Here is a 20090-nt window from a genome sequence, read left to right on the forward strand (position 1 = left end):
GGAGAGGTGTCAGAGAGAACTATGTATTTATATGGCAAGCAAACCTCCAGCCACTGCAGTTTAGATACATCTGTATAACCCAAAATACTTTCAGATTTGAGGTGACCAATCACCAAAAAGCAGAAATGTTGAATTGCCAATAGTTAAGAAAGAAAATTGCTAACTTTCTGAGCTATCCTTCGACAGGTTAGAGTAGAAACAAGAACGCACACGCACACACACCTGTGCACCCACGTGGTGCCTGCTGAACTAACAGTGTAAACACTATAGTTTTTCAAGTGAACTAGTTGTGGTGGGGTAGAGGGAGGCTAGAAGCAGGAGGGGGGCTAGGGCGGGGGGGGGTCACTAATGGCTCGGGCAGAGGTGGCTGGTTTGCTGGCTAGGAATGCGAGGAAAGAAGGACGGCATGTATATCGGCTGGCAGGATTGTAGTGGCCAGCGAGGAGCAGCAATGTGAATTGGGAAGGGGCGACAGAGATGAGGAAGGGGAAACTGTTGGGAAGAGAGAGTGGTGACAGTGGGCTACATGGGATTGACGCCTGCTTTTCAGCAAGTGGAATCCTTTAATTCAAAAGTATTTACATTCTACAGGAACTTTCCTGCAACATGCATACACTGAAACATATTGCTCAGTTAAAAAAAAAACATTAATTTAAAACTGTATTCTGAGATACAGTGCTTTCTGTGGGGTGGCCACAAAAAGTTGTGTGGCTTAGTGTACCATGACCAACTGCCACTGAACAGAGGGTTCAGTATAGAGTCTGGCAACAGGAATGGGCTTATATGCACCTTGTTGCCAGTGTATCCTTACTGTGGACAACATCTGTGATATGAAGATCTGACGAACTTGCATGACCTGCAGCTAAGGCCCTTTAAAACATTTAGTGTCTTTAGACCTTTAAGTTAAACAGGTGCAGAAACCACATCAGTCTCTGCAATGGTGGCAGTGACAAAGGAGCTACTGCCAACAACAACCTGATACACAAAGAATGACTAGCTCAGTCCAGCTAATATCACTTGATGGGTTAAAGTTCCCATAATGCATGCATACCAGCAAACATTTTAACTTAAGACCCATCCATCTCATTCAACGATTGCTAATTTTAGGGCTGAGCTGTTTTCATACAAGTTTTTGTCTTCTTCACAAAGATGAATGGCAAGACCTCTGGTTTCCGTAAAACATAACTGTTTTAATCATGCTTAACAATGATTCCTAAAGAATAGAAATGGTTATTTATCCAGGAATATCACACAGAGTCTACTAACAGTAAACGATCCTCCAGCTTTGTGCTACAACAGTACAATAACTTCTTTAAGTTCTAGCAGACAGCATCACGAAGACTCCGAAGATTTCAAAGATATTAGTTGCATACCCATTAGTTGTTTCCACAAAAAATCTGAGCTCTTTGGCATTGTATTCGTGTGCTGTGCAGCATTGTGAGCATGTTTGTAACCATGCACTGCATTGTGGAGAATATGCTGCATTGTGTTTAAGTAGAATAATTGCATTTCATTAAAAACAATGCAGAAAATCATTAAACACTAACTTTTTTTGTTAAGATTTTGAAGTCAGCCACGTCAATTAGCATTATAGTGTGTAAAGGCCTAATAAGTCTGTAACTAACAAGTAATTACAGACAGTTTTGCAGTTTAAAGTATTGTTAAAGAAAAATTTTGACCTCCTGTTAGATGCTAAAATACTATGGACATCATAATATATTGTTGTCACTCAATGTAGCACTTACGGTTATTTAAACAAACTGGGCAGCTGCAACGGTTTCCCAAGTAAAATTTTCTGTTTGAAAATTACTGTCAGGCTATACAACATTTGTTCGTCAACATACCTGCTGCAGCTTTTTGCGGGCAACTTTTGACAGTTCTGAGAGCTCAAGTGGATCGGCCATCTCAGGTATGATGTAGTGCTGACCAGCCACATGGTCAGGTCGACGAGAGCACAAGTAGTAAGCCAAACGGTCTGTCAGTTCATATGCGCACTCCACTAGCCTCTCTGCCAGATCTCTGTGACCTGCTGCCCTGCAGAACATAAAAAATTGTGTCTTCAAGCTGGTTAGTACGGGTAATACAGAGGCATAGGGCAGAGATGAGGAAGTGCAGCAGTGTAGGGGTTGGGGAAGATGCTAGTGCTACCTATGGGAGTGTGCAGGGATATTGTGGAGACAGGACAGGGCAGGGCAGGGCAGCATCAAGATGCTGGGGAGGGGGGGGGGGAGGAGGTGGAATGGGGAGAGAAGTAGAGAAGGGGACAGGACTAAGTAGGTGCACAGGCAGGATATAAGCAATATGTAGTGCTGGAGTGGGAGCAGGGAAGGAGATAGGTGGGTGGAGGACAGGGACTGGTGAAAGTTGAGACCAGGGGGTTACAGGAACAAAAGGATACATTGTCGGAAGAGTGCCCAGCTGCACAGTGCAGGAACTATTGCTGTGGGAAGTATGCAGGTGTCACAGGCTGTGAAAAAGTCATTAAGGTGAAACACATCATGTTGGGCAGCGTGTTCAGCAACTGAGTGGTCCAACTGTCTCTTAGCCATAATATGATCTTAGCAATTCATGAGGACAAACAGCTCACTTGTTGCCATGCCCATGTAGAAAGTGGCACAGTGGTTGCAGCTTAATAGATCACATGGCTGCTAACACAGATGCCCTGCCTTTGATGGGGTAGGAAATGTCTGTGACAGAACTGGGGTAGGTGATAGTGAGAGGATGTATGGGACAAGTCTTGCATCTATGTCTATTGCAGGAATATGAGCCATGAGGCAAGGGGGTGGACACAGGGGTGGAGAAGGGATGGATAAGGATGCTGCATAGGTTAGGTGAATGACGGAAGACCACTGTGGGAGGGGTGGGGAGGATATTTCTTATTTCAGGGCACAATGAGAGGTACTCGAAACCCTGGCAGGAAAGTGAGTCAGTTGCTCCAGTCTTCAGTGTTGCTGAGTCACTGAAGAGTGTTCCTTTGTGGCCGAACAGTGGGTATGTGGGGTTGGGGGGTGGAAAGGAGTTGGTAGGAGACTGGTGCAACAAGGCACAGGAGATCTGTTTCTGGGCGAGGTTGGGAGAGTAATTTTAGTCGATGAAGGCCTCAGTGAGACCCTTGGAATATTTGGAGGAGGACTGCACATCACTACAAATGCAACAACTGTGGGTGACTAGTTGGTATGGAATGGACTCCTAGGTGTGAAATGGATGGCAGCTCCCAGAGTCAAGGTATTGTTGGTGGTTGGTAGATTTGAAGCGGATGAAGGTCCTGCTGAGGCCATTATTGATATAGAGGATGACATCAAGGAAGGTGGTTTGTTACGTTGAGGAGGCTCCAATGAAGCAGCTGGGAGGGGGGGGGGGAGGTACTGAGGTTCTTGAAGTATGTGAATAGGGTGTCTTCGCTCTTAGTGTAGATCTTGAAGATGTCATCACCGAATCTGAACCAGGGGAGAAAAACTGATAACCTTCTGTAAATGATTTGATCTCTAGATTGCTGACACTTAGTTTAAGCACTGTCAACAAAGACTGTACACATGGAAAGCTCCAGGTGACACTGCCAGATATCAAATATACTTTGCTATTATCAACCAGAGATTCAAAAACAGTGTTAAAAAGGCAAAAACTATTTGAAGTGGAGATGCTGATACAGATCACAAATTATTCATAGCAGGTATTAGGCAAAGATTAAAGCATATTACAGAAAGACAACAGATGAAGAAATGGGATGTTGAGAAATTGAAGAACGATAACTTTATGAAAGATATCTGTCAACTATGTTGAAAATAAATTGGAAAATATAAGGAGAAGTGTAGAGGTCACTGAAGAGCAGAATACCATTAGAAATACAAAGTTACAGGGATTCAAGATAGAAATTGCAGAGTTGAAAATCAACAAGAAATAGGAAAAAAAGGATAATAGGAAGTATGTTGAAAAAAAAAAAGGATGAGTGCAGAAAATGGAAAAACGATAATGCAGAAGAAGGCAGAAGACAGTGCAAGAAACTAACTATGAACTAAGAAACTTAACTGACGAGGCTAGAGAGCATTTGGGTGAGAAAACAATGTGAGAAAATAAAAGAAATGGAAAAGAAAGGAAAATTGGAAGAGATGTACAAAACAGTGAAATCCTTAACAAGAAGAGAAGTAAGGAAAATAAGCAAACAAGGAATTTTACACAAACATGGAAAGAAGATAGTATGAATAGCAAAGGAGGAGAAGAAAGTTTGGATGGATTATGTGGAAGAGTTACGCAGTGCAGAGTCAAATAGTACCAGACTGGTCTTGGAAGAAGAAAGGGGAAAGAATAAAGAAGACCGAGGTCCTAAGATACTGAAATGCAAATTGGAGAAAGTAATTCAGGAGTGCCAGGAAAAGAAAGCATTGGCCTGTGATAAAATACTATCTGAGGTACTGAGGGTCTTGGGTCCACATTCAATAGCCGAACTGACTGAGGTAGTAAACAGAATTTATGACAGAGGAATTTGTCCTCAAGATTTACTGAAGACCATTCTAGTAACTTTACCTAAAAGTGCACAAAAGAATGCAAAGATTATAGGACAATTAGTTATATTAGTCACATTCTAAAGTGAGTCATACTGAATAGGATTGAAAAGTAAATTGAGGAAAATACTGGGATAGACCAATATGGGTTCAGAAAGTGTAAAGGAAAAAGAGATGCTATAGACTGAGGATAACTGGAGAAATTGTTACTCACTTTATAGTGGAGGTGAGTAGCAAGCAGGCATAACACTTAAGCTTTCAACCAGAAGGCCTTCTTCTCAAATAGACAACACACACACACACACACACACACACACACACACACACACACACACACACACACACACACAATAACAGTCTCTCACTGCTGAGGCCAGCCGAAGACATTGGTCATGTGTGTGTATGAGCCGAGTTTGTGAGTGAGTGTGAGAGCGTGTGTGTGTGTGGGGGGGGGGGGGGTCTATTTAAGAAGAAGGCCTTCCAACTGAAAGCTTACGTGTTTGGTAGTATTTTTGCTGTGACTGTCTGCAATTCAGCATCTCTGTTATATGGCAAGTAGCAATCTATCTTCTTCATAATATTGTCATTATTCCATCCTGGATTTTTTAGCGTTTGATGACTGCAGAAAGCGTGACAGAAATGAACAAGGAGGTGTACATTTGTTTTATTGACAGGGAGAAGGCTTTCAATAGTCGACTGGAGTATACTACTGAGAATTTTAAGTGATGTTAGTATAGTCTGAAAAGATAGAAGGTTAATAAAGGTTGTGGATGAAAAGCAGAAAGTGAGAGTAGGAATGGAAGGGATGAGCTTATGGCAAGAAAGTTCACTTTCACTGAAGTTACTCAACTTATGAGGACAAGAATCAATAGGTAAGGCCAAAGAGGATGCGAGGAACACTGTAACTGGAGCAGAAAGGATAGAGACTGTAAAATATACAGATGACCAAGCAGCCCTGGCGAAATCAGAAGAGGAGCTACAGAAGATGTTAAAGAGTACTGCAAGAAGGCATGATGAGGATAGAATGAGAATAAATATGGAAAAGACAGAACTGATGAGAATAAGCGAGAAGGAAGCTCCAGTTAGCATTCTTAAATGGAAGAAAGATAGAATAAGTAAAATCCTTTCCGTACCTTGGAAGATTAATAGCATGGAATGGAAGCCATAAAAAAGAAATAAGAAGGGGTATATCTACGGGACAGAGAGCATTTTAAAAGGAGAAGCAGTTACTAACATCTACAAGAAATCCAATGGAGCTGAAGAAAAAATTTGCTAAATGTTTTGTGTGGAATGTAGAGTTACACAGCAGGGAATCATGGACATTTAAAAAGAAAGACGAATGATATTTAGAAAGTTCTGAAATGCAACTATGGAGAAGAACACTTAATGTGAAGTGGATTAACAGGCTTAAGAACAGAAATATAATGGAGGAAACAGGGGAAGAATAATATTGGAAATGATCAGCAAGAGGAAAATATCTTGGTTGAGTCATAAACTGCGTAGGAAGTGTTTTCAACAAAGAATTATAGAGGGAAATGTAAAAGGGATAAGAGGAGGAGGTACGAAGAGAATTGCAATGATGGATGACCAACATACAAACACATGAAAGGTGATACTCAGAAAAGGACATAATGGGCAGCATCTAGATTAAACCTGTCATAAGACAGATGCACTGAAGAAGAAGAAGAAGAAGAAGAAGAAGAAGAAGAAGGTGCCTTCAAAAAGAGTCCTGCAGCTTGTAAACAAGAGTGACGAAGCCCTTAGTAGGTATGATTATGAGGGGGGGATCAGATTTGATGTGGTGTTGCAGTTCTTTCTGCAGATGTAAGTTTGTTTTCCATGTTGAGTGATTTGGGGAATTATGGTGAGGAGAGGTTAGGAAATTCTGGATAGTTAACAGAGGGTGATTTGGAGACAGTAAGGGTAGATTATTCTTGAGTGGAATAGTGAAGTGAGTCAGGCAGGATTCAATGTTACTTTTAAATTAAGTCTGACTCTGCAGGGTGCATGGGGAAAAAGTGTTTCTGTTGTAAGGACCAGGAGAAGGGGAGAATGTCTTTAACAAGCCCAGCATGACTGAATTTAGGGATGTGGCAAAAGGCCAGGGATTTGGAAAGGACTGATACTTCTGTGGGACTGAGGCTTTTGGAGGAGAGGTTAATGACTGTTGTGGGTCTATCTAGGTTCTCAATTCTGTATGGTAGTGAGAGGAAATTTCTGAGGGGATGATAAATATAGCAGGTCTCCAAGGCAGGGTTTGGAGGTATGTGGGAAGACAAGAGACATTTGACAAAGTCTCTTCTAAAGGTTGTGAGCAGTGGAAGATGACAAGTGGTAACTTCAATGTTCCTGGTTAAAGTTTACACAGGGAAATCAACTTTATGGTTTAAAACCACACTTCCACATATTATACCTGCAATATTTGCAGTTACAGTTCTTTACTAGATTAAGGCAAGATTTAGCATATAGATGAGGCACTGAGTCAATGTCCTCTTTCAGACCTAACTAACACAGAATACACATTCACATGAGAGGCTACATTGTCTTATCTGATTACTTTCCAGTCAAGCTGCAGCATCAAGACAGTGTGGTCAGCCAAGACAATGTTGCTGTACTGGTGTAAGTGTATATGTACTAGCTAGCTCCAATGAAGCGCTGAAAGCTTAGCAATGGTTCCAGTTTTGTTTCCGTGCCTGTCAGAAACTCAATAGCTCATATAACAGTGATGTGTTATTTTTATTGCTTCCATTTCGTACATTCCAATGACTTTCCAGTCCCATATTTTTAAGGGTAATATCTGCAACAGAAGTTAGTTATCGGTCAGTCACTGTTGGACTTGGCCAACTTGTACAAATACCTGGCTGTAACACTTTGTAGGTACATGAAATGGCATGATCACAGAGGCTCAGTCTAGTATTGGTAGAATACTGGAGGAGTGCAATCAGTCAACCAAGGAGATCGATTACAAATCACTCATGCAACTGGTTCTAGAATATTGTTGAAGTGGGTGTGGCTTGTACCAAATAGGACTACTAGCGGATACTGAACATATACAGAGAAGGGCAGCATGAATGGTCACAGGTTTGTTTGATCCGTAGGAGATTATCACACAGATATTGAAGGAACAGAACTGGAAGACTCTTTAAGATAGACATAAACTATAACGAGAAAATCTATTAACAAAGTTTCCAGAACCGGCTTTAAATGCTGACTAGGAATATACTACAATTCCCCTGCATATCACTTACATAGGGACCATGAAGAAAAGATTGGAATAATTACAGCATACACAGAGGCATTCGAAAAATCATTCTTCCTGCACTCTATACATAAAGAAAGAAACCCTAATAAATGATACAAAGGGATGTACCCTCTGCCAAGCACTTCACAATAGTCTGCAGAGAATGAATGTAGATGTACATACCCTCTAGCAGCTTCTAAAAAGGGCATGTTAAGAACCTAAAATATACATGCTTAATGTGATTTCCATATACTAGCTTTATCAGTCAATTACAATATCCATTTTTTCTTTAGTCTTAGAACTATCTCACTTACTTCCTCTGATAGCAAACTATTAATGTCTGTGACAGGTATCTCTGCAGTGATGGGATTTAGAACTAGTTTTCTGCTTGATGTACCCACAATTTTTAAAATGATACCATATTTGTAGCACATATCAAACTTCAAAAACATTCAGAAATGTATCAGGGTTGCCCCCAAATGAAATTCCCCAATTTCCTCACAAGCTCATCAGTCCCCTAGACTTAGAACTACTTAAACCTAACTAACCTAAGGACATCACACACATCCATGCCCGAGGCAGGATTTGAACCTGCGACCATAGCAGCAGCGCGGTTCCGGACTGAAGCGCCTAGAACCACTCGGCCACAACAGCCGGCCAGAAAACTGTTCATCAGATAAAAATCAATAACAAATTTGAAGTTTGTCAAAACTGCTTTCATATCTAAAGCACTGACAATCTTATGATTAAATGAAAACCAAACAGAAGTTTTGCCTTTTAATTAGGTGTTACAATACACGAAAGTTCAGTAATTTTCAGCAAATTGGGTGACACTTTCAATCCTTTCATGTAAAATTCAAAAAAAATTATAAGCTGTGAGAGAACACACTGCATGTACAAAATGAGCAATCAAAAGACTCAGGCTTTATATTCAGTCTTAAATTCTTCATCCTTTGTATACAAGGGTTATCACATTTTATTAGGTGCATGAATAGAAATTTAAAATTTGTACTTGAAGGTAATTTTAGCAAATACTGAATTACCTGCTCAATATCATACAAACGGTATCTGAAAAGTTGTTAAGGAAGAAAGTAAAGAGTTTTTAACAACAATTCAAATCATAACTATAGTACAACCAAAACAATCAATTATTGATAAAATTATTTAATTGGACAGATAAAAAATCTACTCACGAAGCGGTGGCAGGAAACACATGCAAAAGACTGTTGTGATAGGCAAGTTTTCAGAGCCAGTGGCTCCTTCTTCAGGCAGAAGGACTGAAGGGGAAGGAAGAGGGGTGAAGCAAAAGGACTGGAGAGGTCTACGAAAAGGGGTAGGTCTTGGGAAAGTCATCCAGCACCGCAGATCAGTGGTGACTTACGGTACGGGATGACAAGGAAAGACTGATTGTTGGGGACTGCATTGGATGAGATTTGAAAACCTGAGTGTTTTAAGATGGAAGACAGGGTAATATGCAAGACAGAGATTACTACTAAAGCATTGTGCATTGTACGTAATAGAGGTGGGAGAGGGCGGTGAAAACTAGACGGGAAAGACAATGAAATATGTAGAAAACTAAAACGGAGTGACACAAAGAGTAGTTACAGTGAAGAAAACCTGAGACAGAAGAAATTCATGTACTTAAGGAGAGGTGGATGTAGTGCTGGTTCCCATCTGCGGTGTTCTGAGAAACTGGTGTCTGAGGGAAGAATCCAGATGGCACGTGAGGTGACACAGGCACCAAGGTCATGAATATCATGTTGTAGAGCACGCTCTGCAACAGGATATTGCGAGTTGCCAGTATATTCCCTCGGCCTATATCCATTCATCCTAATTGATAATTTGGTGGTAGTCATGCCGACGTAGAAGGCTGAATAGTGTTTATATAACAGCTGGTATATGACGTGTCATTTCGCAGGTGGCTCTCCCTTTGATAGTATATTTTTTGCCAGTTACAGGGCTATTATAGGTGGTGGTAGAAGGGTGCACCTGGGAAATCTGCTTTTTAAGTAGGCTGGTTGAGTAATTAGGTGTAGTGAAGGCTGAGGTGAGAATGACAGTGTACTGCTGTAAAGAGTCTGCATCAGAACAAATACGTTTGCCTTGGATGCCAAGGCTGTATGGGACGGGACGTCTGACATGGAAAGGATGGCAACTGTCAAAATGTAAGTACTGTTGTTTGTTGATAGGTTCTTCCATCTCAGCTTTTCTTCACTTCGTTTTAGTTTTCTACATCTCTGATTATCTTTCCTGTATATTTTTCACCACCCCCTCCCACTTCTTTTATGTACAATTCACTTAGCTTCTCACTCTCATTACTTCAGGCATGATGTTTTAGTAGTAATCTCTGTCTTGCATATTACTCTGTCTTCCACCTTTAAGCTCTCGAGTTTTTAAATCTCATCAAATGCAGACCCCAACAATCAGCCTTTCCTTCTCATCCCGTATGGTAAGTCTTCCCTGACATGTGGTTCTGGGTGACTTTCCCAAAATCTACCCCTTTTCCTAGATCTCTCCAGTTATTTTCCTTCATCCTTCTTCCTTCCTCTTCAACCCTTCTGCCTGAAGAAGGAGCCACTGGCTCCGAAAGCTTGCCTATCACAACAGCCTTTCATGTGTGTGTTCTGCTGCCACTTGGTGAGTAGATTTCAGAACTATAGTACACATCCTTTGTACCACATTGCTGGAAATGGCAATTCTCTACTGCATTAACAATGCTGATCTATGACTATCTCGTTTTGTCTCAAACTATATAGGTCATTTTTCAAATGATGGGTTGAGAACAAATATTGCAGCAGATATGACATCAAAAACCACTCTTCAGAATACATCTGCCTTTGCACAGAGGATTATAGTTGTAACATACCCTCCTGACAGATTACAAATGTCTGTTGGGTTAGGACATGAACCTACACTCTCGCTTAGAACTCCAACAGAATTTGGAAAGTTGAGATAGGCACTACAGACTGAAGTAGTGATGTGGGTAACAACAAGTGCAAGAAAAGGCTGTGAAGTAAGAGGTTCATCCACAATATGGTTGCGAGGTTCCTTCACAACTGATAGAAATGGAGTAATGAATTTTTTTTGATACATGGCTTGAAATACTTTGTCATCAATTTGTGTCACACACTTTGTAACTAATTTCTTTATGAATTTTCTTTTTTATGTGCAATCTGCATCTGGCACATAAAATGCCTGGCCATTATTTCCCTAAATTAGCATGGATTGTTTGGGCTGTCTGCTATGGTCAAGATTCTGGCACTAAATATTACAAGGGAGTTGGGAAAAAATGGACACAAACTAGAGTGTATAAAACACCATATCCTGACAAGCCTGGCAAAATGAACATCAAAATATAGAGAGGTCTTTTCAGTCACATTTTTCATTACATTTCATAATTTGGTAACACTTTCATCCTACCATATAGGATTTTTTAACTTTCCAGGCAAGATAATGCATCATACCAGCTGCTTCATCTTCTTTATGTTGCTTCTGCTTTAAAGCCCCACCATGACGATCTCGAGTGCTCCGATAGTCCAGAATCACTCTCTTGTTAACGTCAATCCTAAAAACACTTCCAGCTGATTTCAGGCCTTCATGTACTTGATGTATGGCTACCAATGACTTGATTTGTTGGTTGACTATCACACACCCTTTCTTAATGGAAAAACATTGCTCTACAAAAGCTTGACCATGGTTCAGAATGAGAACCTTTTGAAGAAAGCTATACAAATGCTGACCGTTGGTATCACCATCCAGTAAGTATCTCCAAAAAGAATTGATTTTTAACTGTAGTTTGCACAGAGATCCAAAAATATCTCCTTATCGAGAAGTTGCACATTTCCTTTCTCAACTTTATCACATTCCTTAGCACTTAATAAATTCTGTGAAGAGAATCTCTGCAAGGCATTCATGATTCTAGCCTTGCTAGGTCTTGGGCTGCTATTTATCACAACTGGATCACAAAAGCTTGCAGGTACTTTCTTCAACACATTATAAATCGATCTCAGAAAAGGTACAATGCCCCAGTTTGTCTAAGACTGCATTCTTGAAACTCTCATCAATTGTATGAAGGCCATAAGATCCCATATCAATAAAAGTTGAGGCACTGTCGCCATGAATACTCTTCAGATCAAGATGCAAATCCTTCAAGAATGCCCAATTGACAATACGTTCATCAGTTGGTACCTGAAGCATGTTGGTCACAAGCTTCTACCTTAAAACCGTCCTACATATTGGCAGCAGTGGCATGGCCTTAAAATGCAGATAAAAACAGTGCATTTCAACATGTTTTTTAACTCTGTGCCAATATCTGAGCGCAATATCCATTTGCTGCAACTCAGCCACCTTGTTAAGGCTCTCATCAAATCAGATTACAAAAGGAATATCCCTTCAATATATCCAAGAATATTTTTCCTAAAGTGAGGATCTAACCCATGAAAAATACTTAATGATGTCTTGGTCTGCCAAAGCTGCATCTTACTAGCTACATTATCGTTAGGAACATGACCGGAAACAAAGCAGTCTGCTATGCTGTAGTAGAAAACAAAACACGATTTTTGACAGCCTGTGAAGTCCATAATATTTTCGCCCTTTTAACATTTTACTGAATCAGGAAATTTGAAATAGGACTGTTAGCCAATGCAGTGTTAGTCACAGTTGTGGAGGTGACAATACAATTGTTAGTTGATGCAGCATTAGTGGCAGTGGTGGAGGTGATGCCAGGATGCTACAGCTGGGAGGTCAACAAATTGACTGCCAACTGCAAGCTTTCCAATTCACCAGCCACTGCTATCTGATGAAATGTCAAGCGAGCATTTTCATTATGTCCAGTTATCTTGCTAGACAAAAGGGAGCATGATCTGGAAGTACCAGCACCATGAAAACAACCAAATACCTGAATAAGATGATGACTTGACCCTTGTGATACTATACAGGGTGGTCCATTGATAGTGACCGGGCTAAATATCTCACGAAATAAGCATCAAACGACAAAACTACAAAGAACAAAACTCGTCTAGAATGAGATTTTCACTCTACAGCGGAGTATGCGCTGATATGAAACCTCCTGGCAGATTAAAACTGTGTGCCAGACCGAGACTCGAACTCGGGACCTTTGCCTTTCGCGGGCAAGTGCTCTACCAACTGAGCTACCCAAGCACGACTCACGCCCCATTGTCACAGCTTTACTTCTGCCAGTACTCGTCTAGCTTGAAGGGGAAAACCAGATGGCGCTGTGGCTGGCCCGCTAGATGGCGCTGCCACAGGTCAAACGGATTTCGATTGTGTGTTTTTTATTTTTTTTTAAATAGGAACCCCCATTTTTTATTACATATTCGTGTAGTATGTAAGGAAATGTGAATGTTTTAGTTGGAGCACTTTTTTTTTGCTTTGTGATAGATGGCGCTGTAATAGTCACAAACGTGTAACTATGTGGTATCACGTAACATTCCACCACTGCGGATGGTATTTGTTTTGTGATACATTACCCGTGTGAAAATGGACCATTTACCAATTGCGTAAAAGGTAGATATCGTGTTGATGTATGGCTATTGTGATCAAAATGCCCAACGGGCGTGTGCTATGTATGCTGCTCAGTATCCTGAACGACATCATCCAAGTGTCCGGACCGTTTGCCAGATAGTTACGTTATTTAAGGAAAGAGGAAGAGTTCAGCCACATGTGAAACGTCAACCACGACCTGCAACAAATGATGATGCCCAATTAGGTGTTTTAGCTGCTGTCGTGGCTGTATACTTGCCAACCTTTAAAATAAAAAAAATCGGGAGATGTAGTTCAAAAAAATGAGGAGATACGGGTGATCAAAAATTGCAGTTCATTTTCAGTATAGTCCCGAGACAACTGATGAGAGTCTTTTCAAAATGTTCAAATGTGTGTGAAATCTTATGGGGCTTAACTGCTAAGGTCATCAGTCCCTAAGCTTACACACTACTTAACCTAAATTATCCTAATGACAAACACACACACCCATGCCCGAGGGAGAACTCGAACCTCCGCCGGGACCAGCCGCACAGTCCATGAGAGTCTTTTCCCTTGACATCAAAAAGATATATAAAGGCTATAAAAATACAAATAAAGAAACTGAAACTAACCAATGGGTCAATTCCATATTCATTATCGTAGCATAATTCAACTGCAATACTAAGTTGGGATGTTTTTTGACCATTTCTCCTACGACTGTGGCGGTTTTTGTTCTTGCAGAGCTGTATTTTTTTGCTACATTGCTATCCAGTAAGATTTTCTTGAACAGGTCATTTGCATGGTCAGTGCAATTAACTGGCAAATTGTAAGTGATGTAAACAATGATATATGTACATAACGATGTAAAGGATTCTAACACCAAATTTCAATTTCTTTTTTCTTTATTAGTCACAAAGTTAACATTTTCTCGGTGATTTGAAAATCATTTTTTCCAACATGTGACGTACAAATGTCACATCAACAAAGATAAGATATCTGTATGCTGTGAAAAGTGGCAATTGACCCTAAATAAAGAAAAGTGTGAGGTTATCCACACAGGTACTAAAAGAAAGCTGTCAAATTTTGCTTAGACCATAAATTGCACGAGTCTCAAGGCTGTCAATTCAACTAAATACCTAGGAACTACAATTACGAACAACTTTAATTGGAAAGACCGCAAAGATAATGTGTGGGGAAGGCAAACCAAAGATTGTGCTTTGTTTGTAGAACACTTAGAAGATCCAGCAAATCTACTAAAGGGACTGCCTGCACTGCACTTGTTCGTCCACCCACTGCTGGAGTACTGCTGCACAGTACGGGTCCTTGCGATATAGGATTGATGGGGAACATCGAAAAAGTCCAAAGAAGGGCAATTCGTTTTGTATTATCGCAATATAGAGGAGAGCGTGCCATTATAATGATACACAAGTTCGAGTAGCAATAATTCAAACAAAGGCTTTTTTTCTGTGACAAGAGCTATTAATGAAGTTTCAATCACATTCTCCAGAAAGCAGAAATATTTTGTTTATCCGCACCTGCACAGGGAGAAAGTAATATCATAATAAAATAAACCAAAGTGTGAACAGAAAGATTTAGGTCTCTTGTTCTTCCTGCATGTCATTCGAGGCAGAATGGTAAAGAAGTAACTGAAAATGATATGATGAACCCTCTGCCAGGCACTTACATAAAGATTATGTAATGCAAATAACGGATCTTTCCTTGACACAATAATGCACGGAAATTGTTGCAATATTGCTCCACGAAAACAGAATGAAATGTTTGAGGTTAGTTGATTTAAAAAATATTGAAATGATTGCATTGATTGCAACACTGTAAGTAATGTTATTCCCGAAATTTGGCCATGCTACTGTCAGTTGGTTCATCAATTACAACGTTATACACATTCTGTCACTGATGTCTTGCCACAAATTTTCCACAAAATAGGGGCTTAGTACATGTTTCATCACTGCACTATGTTTGTTCTATGTATTTGAAGTTTTCTGACAACTTCATTCTCTGAATTTACTCACATACAACTCACTTAAGTGACCACATGATGATATTGCACAATGACGAAAATGCAAGGGAACCCTCTGTTATCATTTTGAAAGGTATTTTTGTTTAGGGTGCTGCAGATGATGTGTTTTTTTTTTTACCACAATGGCTTGTATGTCGGCATATTGTGCTAACAAAGTGAGACGACGACGACGATTATAGGTGTGCTCAATGCAGGCAGCTACAGATTTATTAATACTGGAACACATAACAATACAGGAACGAAGATAGAATACCATGTATTATAAACGTCTGGTTGCTAAAAATTCCAGAGCTAATAGACGTTAATAAATAAAATACTGCTCTTTTCTGTGTGTTGAATGGATCAAGTGATTTTTAAAAGTAATTTTACCATAATACCACCCTGATATGTTTAATCTCTATCTTAATTCCCACTAGCCACTGGGCAGGTGTTCAAAACAACCAGATTTAGTGGGAACACCACAAACTTGGCAGCACCAGCACAGTGGCAACACACAAATACAAGTTCAAACAGAGCACAAAACATGAGCAATACAAGAACACATTCAACAAAAATCTGCAGGAAAGAGAAAAAAGTACAATCTATGAAATGTCATGCACAACTTTCTGATTTCTGTAAACTCGGAGAAGCACAGCGATTAAAAAGACTAATAACCGAAAGACTTTCCACAATTGGCCACAAACTGAAATGATGGGTTTTCAAAACAATCATCTTAGGTTTGATGACCATTAGCTAAAAAAATCAGGAGAAGTAATGAAATAATCGGGAGGTCAGAGAAAAAGCTGAAAATCTGGAGTCTCCCACCTAAATCAGGAGAGTAGGTTGGTATGTACCATCAGTGGAAGAACGGCAGTTGTCAATAGATGGGTATGTCCGGTTTCAGAATGCAAGTGAGATTAAGGAAGGGTCAATGAAATCAACCCCTTTGTCTAAAAGAGGAAGCAAGAAGAACAGAAACATTGGGAAAGCAGGGCGGTGAGGCGTACCTTGCCAATCCTCCCTCTTCACTGAAAAACCAGTGGCAAGTTTCCACAGCGAATGCCAAAAATTGACATTAGATAAGATAGGTTACATCAAGATGCGCAATGGTATGTCAAAAATGCCACCATGTTATCAAGGTTTCTCACCTCACCCGATATTCCTGTTCTCCTCACCTACATTTTAAAGCATTATTGGAATACCCTTTTATAGCCTAATGCATCACCAAAACGGCAAGGTAAAAAACCAATGCAGCTATCAAAAATAAAATCCCACTAAGGTCAGTGAGATGACATGCAGCTTTTAAGAGTCTATTATTTAATTAGATAGATAAAAAAACCTACTCACCAAGCGACAGAAGAACTCACGTATAAAAAACAGTTGCAATTGGCAAGCCTTCGAAGCAAGTGGCTTCTTGTTCAGGTAGAAGGGTTGAAGAGAAAGGAAGAGGGGTGAAGGAAAAGGACTAGAGAGGTCTAGTAAAAGGGGTAGATTTTGGTAAAGAACCTTGGGTCAGGGGAGACTTACTGTAAGGGATTAGAAGAAAAGACTGGTTGTTGGGGACTGCAAGACTCTTCCCTTCTAATTCCATATGGTAAGTCCCCCTTACCCAAGGTACTGGGTGACTTTCCTGAAATCTACCGCTTTTTCTAGACCTCTCCAGTCCTTTTTCTTCAACCCTGCTTCCTGAAGAAGGAGCCACGGCTTCGAAAGCTTGCCAATTACAACTGACTCTTATGCTTGTGTTCTGCCACTGGTTGGTGAGTAGATTTTTTTATCTATCTAATTAAATAATTTTGTCAATAATTGATTGTTTTTGTTGTTTAAGAGTCTATGCATCACTTAACAATAGTAGCACTTCACTTACCATGGACTGACGAAAAAGACGAATGCCTGCTGTCACTGCCTCTGAGTGTTTAGCTCCCTCCACATGACTGATTATGGTCATTTTTCCCACACTGCTGAGAGCAAAAGACTTGCTGCATATTGTGCAATATGCCAGCAATTCTAATGTCTTGTGGGCCCTGATGCTCTCACACCTCTAGTCATTCAGCCATTCACAGCATTTCATTTCACCTTGCTTGGTTTCACCATGATATACTACTAGAATACTGTGAGGGCTGCCCAGATGAACGAGGACAACACTCCTGCTATTATCAAAAGTGGTGTGCCGTCGAAGGAGACTTGCTACACAAATAATGGATTTTCCAGATATTTGTGGCAGGTTCGTTGATACCTGCACCCCCTGCCTGTGTGTTTGTGGAGGTCTTTAGACTATAGCCACAGAATGTGAGAATAAAATATTCACAGCATCCCTCATGTCTCCAAATCGGCCCCAGTTTATCTAAATGAAATTTTGGCAAATGGTAGCATGGAAATATTTAATTATTTTTCTACATGATAAGAACAAGGAATTTTCATGTCTACCATATTATACGAGGGTAATCCCAAAAGTAAGGTCTCGTATTTTTTTATAAGTACATAGACCTGTTTATTTCTAGAATGGTTTGCATCAGTTTACAGCTTGAACATTTAGCTATTTTTCAACATAACCACCATTTCTGTCAGTGAATTTTTTTGGACTTCGTGGCAGTTTTTGTATGCTCATGTCATACCAGCTCACCACCATGCTGTTCAGAAAGTTATGAATCCCTTAGATTCCCTCGTCGTCAGAGCTGAATCGCTTTCCGGCCAAATGTTCTTTTAACATAGGGAACACGTTATAGTCACTGGGCGCGATGTCAGTACTGTAGGGTGGGTGGGTGATTGTGTTCCACTGAAACTGTTGCAGGAGAAGAACGGTTTGCCAAGCGATGTGTGGGTGATCATTGTCATGGAGAAATGGTACGCCCTTGCTCACCATTCCTCTTCTCCGGTTCTGGACTGCCCGTTTGAGTTTTTTCAGAGTCTCACAGCACCTGTCAGCATTAATTGTGGTCCCAGCGATTCAGCTCCGACTACCAGGTGAAAGAAGAGGTTCATAACTTTCTTAACAGCATGGCGGCGAGCTGGTATGACACGGGTATACAAAAACTGCCACAGCGTCTACAAATGCATCAACAGAAATGGTGATTATGTCAAAAAATAGCTAAATGTTTGAGCTGTAAGCTGATGTAAACCATTGTAGAAATAAACAGGTCTACATACTTTAAAAAAAATACTGGAACTTACTTTTGGGATTACCCTCGTACAAATAAATCTAGACTTAAGTAATTGAATGATGCAATTTTTGTAAGTCTTCGATAGCTGCTGAAATGAGAATTCATGTGGCTTTGCAACAAGATAAGTTAAGAAACTAAATGTTTGTTTTTATATTGAAAAACTTTTTCCTAAACTTCTGACCTGAGCTGACCACATTTGGTTGTTTAATAAACCACTATTTTAGGATTCTGTCACAAGTGCAAGTGCATTAAGATATTAGTGAGGTGACATTGTGGAAAGTCCACCTTGTTTTGCCAAAGGAAGTACATTTTAACAAGGAAACAAGAGAAATGTATCTGTTACTCGAAATCTGCCACTTCTGAGTGAGTGGTTTTCAAGAGATAGCAAGTTTTAGTTGTTACAAATATAATGAAAGGGTTGGACCAATGATCACCTCGAAAAACATACAACTGTATCATGAAATACGTTGTTTGTGAAAGTGACACATGAACATTAAACAAACAAGAATGTAAAAAATTGGACGAACAAAGACATAGTTGAAAAATTTCTAGATGAAATTCCAACTGTATTGTTATAAAGACTAAGCTACACAATTTGAAATGAAGTTTCACAAAAAAATTCTTTGATTGTGTGACCATATTGTCCATAACAGCATTATAACAACTGAAGATAAATTAAATCTGTCTTTGAAGCTACGGTACAACAAACAATAGAGCCAAACGAGGGAATAATTGGGGCGTGGTGGGAGGGGGGGAAGAACCTTGCAAGCAGGCGGCATTTCCTGATGTAAGCAAAAATCGTAAGTACTAACATCAACATATTTTGTAACAAACTGTTGTTAGATGGAGAAAGCAATAAATCCAGCCAAATAGTATATCTGTTTCTTTAAGACCACTGGTGTTGTTTTATTTCAATAAAATGAAAAGCATTTGGAGACAAAATTACGCTGTTCCTTGAAGTCGTGAGACACATTTAAAGTACATTCACTAATTTCAGAAATAACCTAAGAAAAAAGTAGGCCTCCTGAAAGAAGTGTATAAGATGGGGAAGAATTGTATAAACCAACACCATAGGTGACCGCCAATAAAATGTTTGTTCTACTATGTTCATATTTGTCAGTTATTAGCCTCTGTTAATGTCTATTATTTTACAGGTATTGTGTGATTTTTCTTTCGAGAAATATATGAGTACGTAGCAAACAAACTGCCAGTGACTGCCATAATTTTCTTCTTCTTCTTATCATTCATACTTTTTAATATATAAACTACTTTCAAAGTGCCAAAATTATTAGAATAAATAAAATGTCTATAAAACACGACACTGTACAATGTACTTGTGTGGGAAAGTCACAATTTCTGAAATACACCACACACAGCATCTGGCCTGCTGAGGAGCACTGCACTCCTGGTTCCATGGATAAATCACAAAAATCCGCTACATTATGCCTCACACAAACAACCCAGTCTGGAGGCAGATCGATGGCACTAGATCCAGTGGGCAATGCCGGCTCATTAGTGGGAAACGATGAAATGAGACCACAGTCATCAATCCATGCAACAGATAACTTGTGCGATTACTCTGAGGATCAATAATAATGAGGACAAGTAGCAACTCATCATAAAGATGATCACTGAGCTGTTGACAGGCACGTACGAGGGTGGCTCGAAAAGTTCTCGGAATCATCACAAGA

General features: G+C 40.0%; 1 protein-coding gene across 1 annotated transcript in view; it reads right to left on the reverse strand.

Moving 5' to 3' along the window:
• Positions 1–20090, reverse strand: part of LOC126258184 (ARF GTPase-activating protein GIT1) — a 311125-nt gene that overhangs the window by 180137 nt on the left and 110898 nt on the right. Inside the window, exon 5 of the mRNA XM_049955621.1 lies at positions 1845–2034. Coding sequence (XP_049811578.1) covers positions 1845–2034 — 190 coding nt within the window. The remainder of the gene's footprint in view (positions 1–1844; positions 2035–20090) is intronic.

The sequence above is a fragment of the Schistocerca nitens genome, chromosome 1 (assembly GCF_023898315.1).
Source record: "Schistocerca nitens isolate TAMUIC-IGC-003100 chromosome 1, iqSchNite1.1, whole genome shotgun sequence".
In the NCBI taxonomy this organism is placed as follows: Eukaryota; Metazoa; Arthropoda; class Insecta; order Orthoptera; family Acrididae; genus Schistocerca; species Schistocerca nitens.